The 13,773-nt window shown below is 34.5% G+C and overlaps 1 protein-coding gene across 4 annotated transcripts; it reads left to right on the plus strand.

Moving 5' to 3' along the window:
- Positions 1–666: 666 nt before the first annotated feature.
- Positions 667–11,695, plus strand: LOC131166038 (neutral/alkaline invertase 3, chloroplastic-like). 4 transcript variants are annotated; one of them, XM_058124259.1, is made up of 7 exons: positions 667–932; positions 1,806–2,602; positions 3,344–3,509; positions 3,607–3,818; positions 9,545–10,038; positions 10,129–10,177; positions 10,965–11,695. In XM_058124259.1, exons 2-7 carry the CDS (start codon positions 1,892–1,894, stop codon positions 11,292–11,294), a joined length of 1,962 nt encoding a protein of 653 aa, XP_057980242.1. In that variant the 5' UTR covers positions 667–932; positions 1,806–1,891; the 3' UTR covers positions 11,295–11,695. The 4 variants fall into 4 exon arrangements, with proteins under 4 accessions (XP_057980242.1, XP_057980245.1, XP_057980244.1 ...); XM_058124262.1 differs by having other exon boundaries at positions 736–1,317; XM_058124261.1 differs by having other exon boundaries at positions 736–979.
- The last annotated feature ends 2,078 nt before the right edge of the window (positions 11,696–13,773 follow it).

The following is a 13,773-nucleotide window of genomic DNA, read 5'->3' on the forward strand; positions in this document are numbered from 1 at the left end:
CTTGTATGAATCTATTAGTAGCATTAACATTTAAATTTGAATGAGATGATCACCATGCATGTGATGATGATAATTATGATGTTTTAAAAAAGTACATATTATTAATTAGATAATAATGGATGCGTGTATGATTGTGTCTTGATTTTATAGAGTCAAACAAAGATTTGATTATTACAATGTAATGATTTAACATTTTTCTTTTTTAGGAAAATGATTTAAAATGCATATTTGATGTTTCAAAAAAAAAAAAAAAATCAAAACTACGGATATGGAGAATTTTTTTTTATCATTTTTTATGAATTAAATGAAATGGGTGTGGTTAAAAGTTTTTAAAATGATAAATTTGACGACTATTAATGTAGTTTTGTTGCTTTGTAAAAATTATTAAAAGAATTGACCCAATTCATTTGATTAGTTATGAAATTTTAAGAATAGGAAAATTTTTATGTAGATATTTATAAAGAAAATAATTCATTTGTTAAATTTTTATATGTGGTCTAGCTTTCAATGTAAATAGAAAAATTAATACTTTTAAATAAAATTTTAACTCATAAACAAATGTAAAAAGCTGAAAAGGTGATCCAACTTATTTAAATTGTTTAAAAAAATTATTTCATTTTATTTTCAATTCTTATGATTTCTCAACCTTTTAATTTTTTTTTTGAAAAAACCAGCGCACGAGGAAATTGTGCACATGGTTGGTAGAGAGTAGAGGGAATAGAAATAATGGGAAGATATGTGTATGGAAGCGAAAGCAGACGCAGGCAACTTGGGGGGCGTTCTTGTGATGTATACCACTCGTCTACGTTTCCAACGCCCACATCCGTTTGTATAAGTCGCCGATTGCCGCTGTGTCTTTCCTTCTGTTTGGAGCTCGACAAATTTTTCTTTTGAGAACGAGCCGCTGATTCCCGTTCATTCTTCAATACAAGGCAAGCACTTCTTTCTTCTCCGCCTCTCATTTTCTCACCTTATTCTGGTAATTTTGTTTTCTGGGTTCTCGAGTTTCAGGTTTACCCTTCTCTAATTCGAGAAATGATTGAAATTTGTTAATTTTTTCTATAAAAATTTTATGGGTGTGGGCTCTGATGCATTTTCATGTTTAACGACTATGATTGTTATGGGTAGTGGAATTCGAGGGGAGAGCTCAACGATGAAATCAATTTCTATGTTTGTTTGAATTTCATTGAATTGGTATTTGATTTGGTTGGTTTTGATTGTTCTGTTGGCATTGGTTTGTCCCCTGTTAGTATAATTAGAAAGAAGGAGAGGACTCCATTTGGCATAATGATGCATTTTTGCAGATCTTTGATATAGGTGCGTTTGTATGTATGTGCTTATGATTTATTCTAATTGATGGATTGCTTTTTTTCTATGGTTCTCCATTTGCATGCTAAGTTTCACTGCTTGAATTCATCTTTATAGATTAATCTTTATCTTGCAAAAGAGCTTGAGTGAGCTAAGATCATGAATTCTTTTGGCTGCTGAGAAAATGTGTTCAGACAAGAAACTGAAATTTTTGAATCAAAGCAGAGAGTTCTAATTATTAGGCTCAAAGTAAAGAAATATTTAGCTGAGTTTTCTTTTTATAGAACATAAGATTTCTATTTCCCCTTTATCTTTCAATCTCTCTTGGCAATGAAAGAGAGCTAATGCAGCAATCATTTTTCCCCCACTAGACAGTTGAGGTCTTGCGGTACTGACTCTTGTCAGTCTATTGAGTCTTATTTGTCCAGATTTTTACCATTTATTTGATAAACTTCATTTATTAATTTATTTCTTCTGCTTTTGGGGTTCCTAAATAGGTACTTCATCATAACGTGAAGGTTTAGATTTTCTTTAAGATTAAGGATATTGTCTCTCTTAAGAGTCAGCACACTTAACAAATATTATGTCAATGGGCCCTTCTGAAGCAGTTCAAGTTTTATCTGGGACTGTACCACACGCCTTTTATTCTGGTTCATGTTTTCATAACTCGCACTCAGCATTTCCTTTGAAGTCGCGCGTAAATTGTATGCAGAAAAGGGGATCAAGGTTTAGGCAGTTGTTCATCTGTTCGAGAATGCTACAAAGTCATACAGGGATTTATTGGTTTCAAGGGATAGGCTGTGGTTCATATAAATATGGAGCGATTGACAGATCACAGCTTCTGAGTTGCAAGTGTCAACAGGCTGAAAGTGTTGGTGGGATTACTGCAGATGATGGAAATGGAACCTGGTTTATGGATAGGGCAAAAGAGTTAATACCCACTAATGGTGTGGCGGACACACCAAATGTACTGGACTTTAGGGAAGTTCAAGAATTGAAACCAGGAAATGAGGGTTTAACATCCAATGGTGCAGTTGGAACAGTTAAGGATTTGTTTAACAAGGCGAGTGTGGACTACATTGAGGATGAAGCATGGCAACTACTGCGGGAATCTATGGTTTATTATTGTGGAAGTCCTATTGGAACTATTGCTGCAAAGGATCCAACTAGTTCCAATGTTCTGAATTACGATCAGGTCTTTATCCGTGACTTTATACCTTCTGGTATAGCTTTCCTATTGAAGGGAGAGTATGATATTGTTCGGAACTTTATTCTTCATACACTTCAGCTGCAGGTAATCTACTAGTTCCAATTATTCTGGCCATTAATGGTAAAACCATTGCTTTTCTTATCCATTTTATCTGTCATGATTAAATTAATTTGCAAATCTAATGATTCCTGTGATAATTTAGGTGATTTTTTAGTCTCTTTTTTGGATTTTTCACCTTGCCAAGAACATTCTCTATATTTTTCAGTTGAAATGGTGATAGAGGGATAAGTACTACTCTTTTCACCATTTAGTTGATTGTTTATGATTGAGATTTATTTGAAAATTTGTTAAAGAAATCTCTTATAAATCTTGAAGATTATTGTTTTCTAGATTTAAGATGATAGGTTGCTTTTAAGTCCTTTTTGTTCATGTTTGGTTGCAATGTTGCATGTACATATTATGACTGCACGCTTCATCCGCTAAAAATGGTTGCACATGCTGTTGTTGGGAATGTAACACATGTCTAGGGATGCTATCAGGAATATGCATAAAGGGATCTGTTGTGCAAATGGCATCCTTACTGCATGCAATTCTATGTGTGATTACAATTTGGCATTGGCTACCATGCGTGCAAAAATTTGAATGTTGGTTCTTGTGTGATGTGCATATGTAAGCAAATTCAAATTCTGCATATATGACCATTGGTTACATCTGTGGGTTTGACAGCAGTGAGTGATAGAAGATGGTTAGTTTAACGCCTCTTGATTTGGCCACTTTTGAAGTTACCTTTCATCATTTTAGTATATATGACTCATTATTCTGCAGAGCTGGGAGAAAACAATGGACTGTCACAGTCCGGGTCAAGGTTTGATGCCTGCAAGTTTCAAGGTACGAACAGTTCCTCTAGATGGTGATGATTCTGCAACTGAAGAGGTATTGGATCCTGACTTTGGAGAGGCAGCAATTGGTCGTGTTGCACCAGTTGATTCTGGTAAATAAAATAATTTCATCTACAGGTCTTCTTGTACTCTTATAGGGGTAGACTATGCATTATTGAGTTTTTATTCATCTTATAATGTCAATTTCAGGATTATGGTGGATTATATTGTTACGTGCTTATGGAAAATCATCTGGAGATCTCTCAGTTCAAGAGAGAATTGATGTACAAACTGGAATTAAAATGATACTGAGGTTATGTCTTGCTGATGGGTTCGATATGTTCCCAACATTGTTGGTGACGGATGGTTCTTGTATGATAGATCGTCGCATGGGAATCCATGGCCACCCTTTGGAGATCCAGGTAAAATTCTCATTTCACTCTCCAAAATTTTGTTTTCTTCGAGTCACTTGCAGAAGTGGGGGTTTCCTATACTTTGATCATGCCAGCTTTGCATGTGAAGGATATGTGCAGCTGCAAATAAATGCAATAAAAATGATCCTTTATTCTTTTAGGGAAATAGTTTAAACATTCTTGTGGTCTGTCAATTTCTCATCTGTTGTCAATAATTTGTTAGAATTTATTATGGCAGTTTATATATTTTTCGAAGAAACTAGTTAGTACCCTGCAGTATGTGCAGAGTTTGAAATTTTATATTATCTTTCATGCTTAAACAAAAACATAATTATCATTTTCTTTAGTAACAAATGCCTGTGCACATGTATATGGCTTTAGACATGCATGTGAGTATTTTGTCTTCATGCATGTATACCGTTTTGTCTCTGAAGGTTTAATCTATGCATGTATAGCCTTTTGTCTCTGAAAGTTTAATCTATGCATGCATGTATACCTTTTTGTCCTCGAAGGTTTAATCTATGTAATAATGTAGAGGTTAAATTTTTCATTTCATACTTTTTAGTTTTCTGTATCCAAAGGTTTAATCTATGTGCTTGGAAATTCCTAGCGATTGAGAGACCAAGGTGGACAGTGAGCTATTAACAATCCCAAGCGTAGTGAAGCTTTCCCTCGTTCAACTATGACACTAACGTCATGTTTGGGTTTGCTTTATGGAATTTGGTAGGAAAGGAATGAAATAAAAATTTGAATGAAAAGCATGACAAAATCAAGTGATAAATTTGATTCCATTGTCCTCAATTCCATTCCATTGCTATGTACCAAGTGTTCAGTAAGAATTCTGAGAGACTGAGGCTTGGGCTTGGCTTGGGGGCTTGTGTCCTGTTTGATTTATGTAGTACTGCAAGAATATTTCTTGTGCACCTGAAGTCAAAATCCTTTTTTAGATTGGCAAAAATGAAAAATGAATGGCATAATATACATTCTTGCCTCAGCTAGATGGGTTGGTTTCCTATCAGTTTCAATTTTTAGAAATAGTGCTCAACCATGTCCAGTTTGATCATATTGATCTTGGAAATAGGCTATGCTTTTTGTGGCTTTGTCATAACAATAAATGTGAAATAAACATTAAAATATCCATTCTTAATGTTGACAAAAGTATTTCAAGTCATGATTAATTTTTAATATCCATTCTTAACTCACAATCCTTTCTTATCGCCAAAAAAAAAAAAAAATTCATTCCCTGAGCACGTACACCCTTCCTTTGTCTCTTCGCTGGATTTAACCAGTGTTGGTGTTTTTATCCAAATATGAAATTTACAGTAAATATTGTTCAATGGTCACATTAAGACGTATGAGCATCTGGTCTGTCAGTGTTACCTAGAATGCGGAATGTACGGCGGGAGCAGGATCTTGGTATGAGCCATTAGGGGTGTACCTATATATGTATTTTGGTGAAAGATATTTAATGACACTTGTATATTTTGGAGAGGATGTTTCAGGTGTTTTTAACTCTAAAAGAGATTTTTTAATATTAATAATGACTGAAAATAGAATTATGATGCAATAATTCTCCACTTTTAAGTAATAAAAAATATGTTTGTTAAAAATATTGAATTAGAAATTTAAATCATCACATTTAACATTACAAAACGAGAATGTACCATGTTTTGAAACATTTATACCACTTTGTGGTTTGCTGGGGTATTAGCATTTTCTGGTAACTATGGGTCTGTTTATGTTTGGCATATGCCTCCTGACTGAAGCTTGACAACAGTTGGAAAACAGCTAACCATTTGTAGTATAGAGGACTTCACATACTGTAAGATCCTGGAAATGTATTCCATATGATAACCCACAACCTGGACTACCTTTAGTTGTCTGAGTGATAATTTAGAATGCCCAGTAGCCTCTATAACTTGCTTGCATCAGCCAGTAGGTCCTCATGCTGAGCATTCATTTTTTCAACTGATGTATCTATTGACTTTTGTAATCCAACCTTCTATGTCCTTCAGGAGAAGCAGAAAAAAGTTGTCTTGACGAAATTAAAAGAGTCATCTTCCACTATTCTGCCACTTTGTTATCCTATGTATTTGAATGGACTAAAATCCTCAGTTTTGCACTGTTTTTTGGGTTTACTTTTTCTTTCCAAAATAGATTGGCAGCCTTTGTCTTTCCTGAATTGCTGTGATTAGAAATTTCAACTATAGTTAAATCTTTAATAACTAATAATCATGGAGGAAACAGAATTTGTTGATTGATAGATTTATTTAATTGTTATAAGCTATCATGATTATAATTATTAATTAGCATTGCAGTTCCTTAAATGAAAAATCTTTTTATTCAATAGACACAGACACATTTTTCAAGAATATCTTTATTTTTTAGAATAAAAAATTGTTTGTAACTTATGAATTAAAAATTCATATTTTTTTTTAAATAAGAGATGGAGAAACTTGTTCATGTTTAGTTTCCTTATTGCTTACATTACTGTCATGCCCTATCAATCACTTGTATTCAAATTTTCTTAAATACATGTATTATTTTCTCAACACCCTTCAACCTCAATTCTTTCTACAACTGTAAGCAGTTCTTCACCATGTTTGAAATCATATTCAAATTACTAAATACTTTTATATTTTCTCATGGTAAATAACACAAGGATTTCTTCCAGATAATTAAATAATAGAACCATTAGTTGTCCATTGCAGAAGCAGTTGATTTCTTCAAACTTTATTAATTATGTGAGATTACTAAATTAATTCAATATTATTTATTAGAGGGCTGACTGTAAGTCTAACATGGATTAGATTATGATATGACTGACTGTGTAACATGCTTAAACCTTAATTGTTCAAATTTCAAACTGATCTCTGACTGACTGCTTTGGAAATGTATGGGCTGTATAAAGACTGTAATGACCATAGTTCAGTTGCAAGTTTGCCAATTTTTATTTGCTTTAATTACAAGCATTCCAAGATAGCTACTTGCAAATAATGAAGAAACCATTTCCTTAGGAAGGAGTTAGGACTTCTGTCCATTTAATTATCGTTGAGTTGTTGGTGAAGATGATTTAGGCAGGGCCGTTAGTGAAGCTAAATATAGATCATTTAATAGTTTGTATGATATATTAGGTACAAAAGAAGGGGAAAAAGATATATTTAAACTTGCTAAAGCTAGAGAAAGGAAGAGTAAGGACTTAGGAAATGTAAAATGTATAAAAAGTGAGGATGATATTGTCTTGGTTAAGGATGAAGATATTAAAGAAAGATGGCGAAGTTATTTTAGTAAGTTGTTTAACGAAAACCAAATAGAGGGCTTAAACTTAGAATTTTCAAATGAGGAAAAGACTAAAAATATAAGATTTATTCGCAAAATTAGAGTTAACGAAGTTAAGTTTGCACTAAAAAAGATGAAAAACGGGAAAGCTATGGGACTAGATAACATCCCAATTGAAGTTTGGAAATGCTTGAGTGATAATGGAATTATATGATTAACTAATTTATTTAATACGATTGTAAAAACTAAGAAAATGCCAGATGAATGGAGGAAAAGCACTTTAATACCTATATACAAAAATAAAGGAGATATTCAAAATTGTAATAACTATCGTGGAATTAAACTTATGAGTCATACGATGAAATTATGGGAAAGAGTAGTTGAACAAAGATTAAGGTTAGAAACGAAGATCTCAGAAAATCAATTTGGTTTTATACCTGGGAGATCTACCACAGACGCTATTTATCTTTTAAGAAGATTAATGGAAAAGTTTAGGGAAAAGAAGAGGGACTTGCATATGATATTTATTGATCTTAAGAAAGCATATGATAGGATACCTAGGGAAGTTCTATGGTGGGTTTTAGAAAAAAAGGGTGTATGTTGTAGGTATACTGATGTCATTAAGGATATGTACGATGGAGTAATGACTAGTGTAAGGACTAGAGATGGAAAAACTAGAGAATTTCCAATTACCATAGGTGTACATCAAGGATCTGCTTTGAGTCCTTATCTTTTTGCTTTAGTGATGGACCAATTGACTAAGAGTATTCAAAAGGAGGTTCCATGGTATATGTTATTTGCAGATGATATTATATTAATTGACGAAACTAGGGATGGAGTATAGGTTGAGTTAGAATTATGGAGATAAGTTTTGGAATTTAGAGACTTTAAGATAAGTAGAAATAAAACTGAAAATATGAAATGTAATTTTAGTAATGATAGGAGGAATATTGGAGACAAAGTTAAACTTGATGATGAAGAAATAAATAGCACTTGTAGATTTCAATACCTTGGATCTATTATGCAAGTTGAAGGAGAAATTGAAGATGATGTAATGCATAGAGTTAAAGTAGGTTGGGTAAAATGGAGAAGTGTTTCAAGTGTGCTATGTGATCGTAGAATACCCTTAAAATTGAAAGGAAAGTTTTATAGGACAGTTATAAGACCAGCTATGCTATATGGATCGGAATGTTGGGCGACGAAAAAACGTAATATCCAAAAAGTAAAAGTTGCCGAGATGAGGATGCTTAGATGGATGAATGGTATAACATTGAAAGATAAATTAAGGAATGAACATATTCGTGGTAAGTTAGGTGTAGCTCTTATAGAAGATAAGATAAGGGAGGGACGACTCAGATGGTATGGATACTTGCTACGTAGGCCTTATAGTGCACCTGTGAGGAAGAGTGACTTAATTACTGTGGGGGACAGTAGAAGCGGTAGGGGGTAGACCTAAAATAATTTGGGAGGAGATAGTGAGTAAGGATTTAATATTCTTGAATCTATCAAAAGAAATGGTTCATAATTGCATAAATTGGCAGAAAATGATTCATATAGCCGACCCCACTTAGTGGGAATAAGGCGTGGTTTTGTTGTTGTTGTATGTTCAACATGCCATATGTCACGAGCTAAGCTTGTTCAGGGCATTATGCTTGCTTGTGACCGCTTATCTCGTGTGCTTGGGATGGGTTTCCATCATGTAAATACTAGTGTAGGGTTAATTTCTGCTAGTAGAGTCTTTGTAAGCCAAATAAGGCAGTATGACTCCTCGGTCACTTTGATGTTTCCTAGTGCCAGGATGATAATTACATAAAAACCTCTTTAGGGGAGGGTGAGTGTTCATCAATCATTGTAAAACTCACTAGCAATTGTCAACGTGCTTAGCCGACTTGCCTCCCTTGCTAAGTACAACATGTCAACGGAGGATTTGTTAATGAATTACGTTTGCTTCAATGTTTACTGCTTGGTTGCCATGGCTTTCATGAATTGATTACTATTTCCGCTGCTATCTGAATGAATGTTAATGAAAGTGCTTTGTGGATGAATGTTGGTAAACGATAGGCTGACTAGTTAAGCAAGAGTGCTTTAGCTAGCGCCGCACGGCCCCTTCACAACGGTGTGAAAATAGTCAGACCGTGACACCATGCAGAGTAAATGTCTTTCAAATATTGTGTAAAAGAGATCATCAAATTGGTAATCTTCGGTGAAAGATTGTGGTAAAAAAATATGGAAGATTTGTGTGAACAAATAGCTTCCTTGGCAAATTACGGTGAAGTTTATGCCACTATACCAGATCCTGTACCTGCAGTCATGCGTCTAAAATGCAAAACAATTTGGTTATCTCACTGGCGACGTAATTACATCATCTAATATACATTTTCCCTTGTTTTCAGTCTCCTTGTCTGCAACTAAGATGATTGGTTATAAATTTTATGTGGCATTTTCTGTTCTTGCAGGCACTATTTTATTCTGCATTACTTTGTGCACGGGAGATGCTTGCTCCAGAGGATGGATCAGCTGACCTTATCCGAGCACTAAATAATCGTTTGGTTGCATTGTCATTCCATATCAGAGAGTATTACTGGATTGATATGAGAAAACTCAATGAAATATATCGTTATAAGACTGAAGAGTATTCATATGATGCAGTGAACAAGTTCAACATTTATCCAGATCAGATATCTCCTTGGCTGGTAGAATGGATGCCTAAGAAGGGAGGTTATCTAATTGGAAACTTGCAGCCAGCTCATATGGATTTTCGTTTCTTCTCTCTCGGAAACTTGTGGTCTGTTGTAAGTAGTCTTGCAACGACGGATCAGTCACATGCCATTTTGGATCTCATTGATGCCAAATGGGCAGACTTGGTCGCAGGCATGCCTTTGAAGATCTGCTATCCAGCTCTTGAAGGTCAGGAGTGGCAGATTATCACAGGCTGTGATCCAAAGAACACGTACTGTTTCAAATTTTCTACACCGTAAATCATGATAGTCTTTGATTTCATTTTTTTCTTTACCTCATTGTTGGTTTGTGTTTGATGCAGGCCATGGTCTTACCACAACGGGGGTTCCTGGCCAACTTTGCTCTGGCAGGTTAATCATATTACTGTAGTTTACATACATAATTTATTAGTGTATGCCTTTGTTAGGAGTTGGCAGTGGAGGCACAGACTCTTGGACTGTGGGCTTGTTTGGTATTGTGGATCTGTGTTTGTGGTTAGTGGTTGCTATTGCAGGTGGAGTTTATGGTTAAGAAAAACGACAGTTGGGGCTTTAGCTAACAATTGATTTTTGGGATTTTATTATCTTTTAGGCTTTTAGCAATTGCCAACCACAAAAGTTAGACCATAATCAAGCCCCCGGAATTTAGAAAAGCACAGCTTAGCAGCTGTTAACCACTAAGGATTACCAAACATTTAAATTATTAGAACACTGGCTGTAACTCCAAACATTTCCCGAACTGCTAAACGAAACACACACCATGAATGTAGTTTTTGAGATTGTTTACTGTCCTTTTGTTTCTTAAGACATTCCAGTATCCTTCTTGATGACTGGAGCTTAATGTTTTCATATTTGTACCTCGTGCTACAACTTGAAGCGTTTTTCTGCCCCATAACCAAATTCATATTTTTCTGCAGTGAGCTTACCGTACTCGTATACTTGCTATTTGTGCCATATAGGAGCTTTATTTAGATATACTTTATTGGATGACTAAACTCTCTGGCAAGTGTGTACAACATTTGCCAGGTCCTTTTTACCTGCCAGTGGGACATCACAAGGCATCATTTGAATGGTTATAACTTCTCTAATAACATACAGTCGTTTGACTAGTTACTGGAGGCAGCATAATGTATTAACAGATTGAAAACCCATTTTGCAGCTCACTGTTGCATCCATTAAGATGAATAGACCAGATATTGCTGCAAAAGCCGTTGAGGTAGCTGAGAAACGCTTGGCACAAGACAAATGGCCCGAATATTATGACACTAAAAGAGCAAGGTTCATTGGAAAACAAGCATGCCTGTTCCAGACCTGGTCAATTGCAGGATACCTTGTGGCTAAGACCCTCCTTGCTGATCCTGGTGCAGCCAAGATTCTGATAACTGAAGAGGATTCTGAGCTGATCAATGCCTTCTCTTGTATGATCAGTGCCGCCACCCCCAGAAGGCAACGTGGCCGGAAGGGTTTGAAACAAACCTATATAGTATGATTCTTGTCTTTGGCAATTCATAATTGTTTGGCAAAATGCAGATGATCTGAATGCATTCTTATCAGGAGTGGGATAATTATTCACCTGATTCGTGGGTAATTCATTAGTCCGTTTGGTAATTATTTGAAAACGGGCTGCTGAAGTGTAATATATTTTCATTTCCCTCTTATTATTTTTGGGGCGGGTAAGATGAAATTGTAGTACAGTCATATTCATGTACCATTACATTATAGTGTAAATATTAGATATTTAGTCTGGTTTAGGATCAGAGGCAGCACTTCTGGTATCCTGTTGTTGTATTTTCTGAGGGGACTGCTCTTCATTGCTACATTGGACTGACTCATTGTTTCTGGGAGTTAATTGGGAGTTTATTAATACAAATTCTTCGATTAATTATCAAAGTTCATGTACATTTAAGTACATGGTGAATTCTTCCTTCAGTATTTGCATCTGTGATGTATTGGGTTCCTTTATAGATCAATTGCCCGAGAATTTATCACCTTCTGATGATTTCATCTAGTATGTTTCATTGCTTCTGCTGCTGCTGTTGTGAGAGGTGGGACTTGGAACTCATTATTCAGGTTAATTTGTCATTTTATTAGTTTACTTAAGAGTAGGCTGTCGAAAGAGCCGCCCGACTTGTCCAATCCATCCAACTCGAACCAATCTAACCCCAAGAAATAATTTCGAACTGCATGGAGGAAACAAGTTAATTGATTCTATCAATAACATGATAACTTATCTTTACCATCTATTGTCAAATAACCAACCAAAAGCATTTTAGGAAGATTTATGATTGTAATTAAGAAAATGTTGAGCCTATGTTTGGGAGCATGATATTGACGTTTTGAATTTAGATTTGTACGAGTTTTAAAGAAAGTTGATGCAAAATTATATTTACATTTTAAAGAAATGCTTCCTTTCATACATTCTGGACTTTTCTTATTGCATAGCTCCAACTGTTCCACTTTTAAAATTTTTAAAAAATTTAATTTAAAAACTGTTCTTCTATTTTGAATGAAAATAATATTTTTCAATGAAAATTATAAATTTTGACATCAAATAATTTTTAAAACGAAATTAATTTGCACATCAATCAAGTAGGTTCACTTTTTAAATTTATTAATCAAAATTTTACATATTTTAATTAGTCTTGACCGAGTCTAATTTTAACTGTTAAAGTGGCCAGAGATGTTAGAGTTATCCCACATCGGTTGTGGAAGGGGCTGGTGGTCAGTTATTAAGTATAAGGGAAAGTCTCACCCCATGAGCTAACTTTTGGGGTTGAGAAGACCCTAAACCACCCAACACTGGTATCATAACTTGATTCACCAACATTCTCCCTAGTGTGCCGTGTCGGGAGAGACCCCGATGATTGCCTTGCCGGGAGAGACCTCGATGTGTGAGGGGGAGATTGTTAGGGTTATCTCACATAAGTTGTGGAAGGGGCTGGTGGTCAGTTACTAAGTGTGAGGGAAAGTCTCACCCCATGAGCTAACTTTTAGAGTTGAATAGATCCTAAACCACCCAACAAGAGACTGATTGAGTTTTCAAAATATTGAAAATTATTGCTTCTTGTGTTATCTAAAGAATAAGGATGTCCTTGAGGAAATGAGGCGGTCGTCTTCTATTGATCATTAAATTTAATTTATTTTGTGATTTTTTAAATATTTTGGAGGTTTTAACAAGTGTTATGACATAAACCATTAACAAGATAGATTATTGAAAGGAGTAATTTACCATCAAACACAAAAAGGAAAGACATAAAGATGCCCTAGTGGCAATTAAGAAATTTAAGTGAGAGATTAAATGAAATTAGTTGTGAAAGTGATATTCTTTAAAGTTGTGTAATGGAACGTTTTTTAATCAAATAAGTAAATTTATTTAAAATTATTAATTACATTAAACCTCAGCATAGACATCTAAGCGCATGCGCCACTTGCATGAATGTACAATGCATTGCAACTCACTGACTCATACATATTAATAAACATACCACTGATAGTATATATCTTTTTTAATTTTATCGAAGGCTTAGATTAAGTTGGAACTATATTATGGAGGTAATCTTCCTCTTGTCTAATATTCTTTGCCACACCATCTCAACATTTGAACTTACAATTTAAATATGATGCAAAACTTTTAATAATTGGGATATTTTCTAGGAACAATTACCCATAATAGATTAATAAAGAGTACCAATATATATATATATCCATCTTTTTAATTGGCATCATAAGGTTTTATACCAAAATTTGAATTTTTTTTTCCTTTTTAAAAATCCGTTACCTCTTACGAAATTACAAAGTTTAAGGAAAATGTTAAAAATCATGGACCCACAAGAAGGCAAGAGAGAGGAGAAAGACTTATGTGGGGCCCATGATTATGGACAATACAGTATATAAGAATAAAATATAATGAAATTAAATGCAATAATATATGTTTGGCCCTTCATTTTTTTTTTTTTGGGTCTATTAGA

Source organism: Malania oleifera, chromosome 10 (genome assembly GCF_029873635.1).
Source record: "Malania oleifera isolate guangnan ecotype guangnan chromosome 10, ASM2987363v1, whole genome shotgun sequence".
NCBI classification, from domain to species: Eukaryota; Viridiplantae; Streptophyta; class Magnoliopsida; order Santalales; family Ximeniaceae; genus Malania; species Malania oleifera.

What these genes read in the sequence shown, in the direction of transcription:
- LOC131166038 (XM_058124259.1), top strand. Translation starts at nt 1,892, where the DNA reads ATGTCAATGGGCCCTTCTGAAGCAGTTCAAGTTTTATCTGGGACTGTA. An exon ending in TTCATACACTTCAGCTGCAG is followed by an intron (nt 2,603 to 3,343) that starts GTAATCTACTAG and finishes ATTATTCTGCAG; the next exon opens with AGCTGGGAGAAAACAATGGA. An exon ending in GGCCAACTTTGCTCTGGCAG is followed by an intron (nt 10,178 to 10,964) that starts GTTAATCATATT and finishes CCCATTTTGCAG; the next exon opens with CTCACTGTTGCATCCATTAA.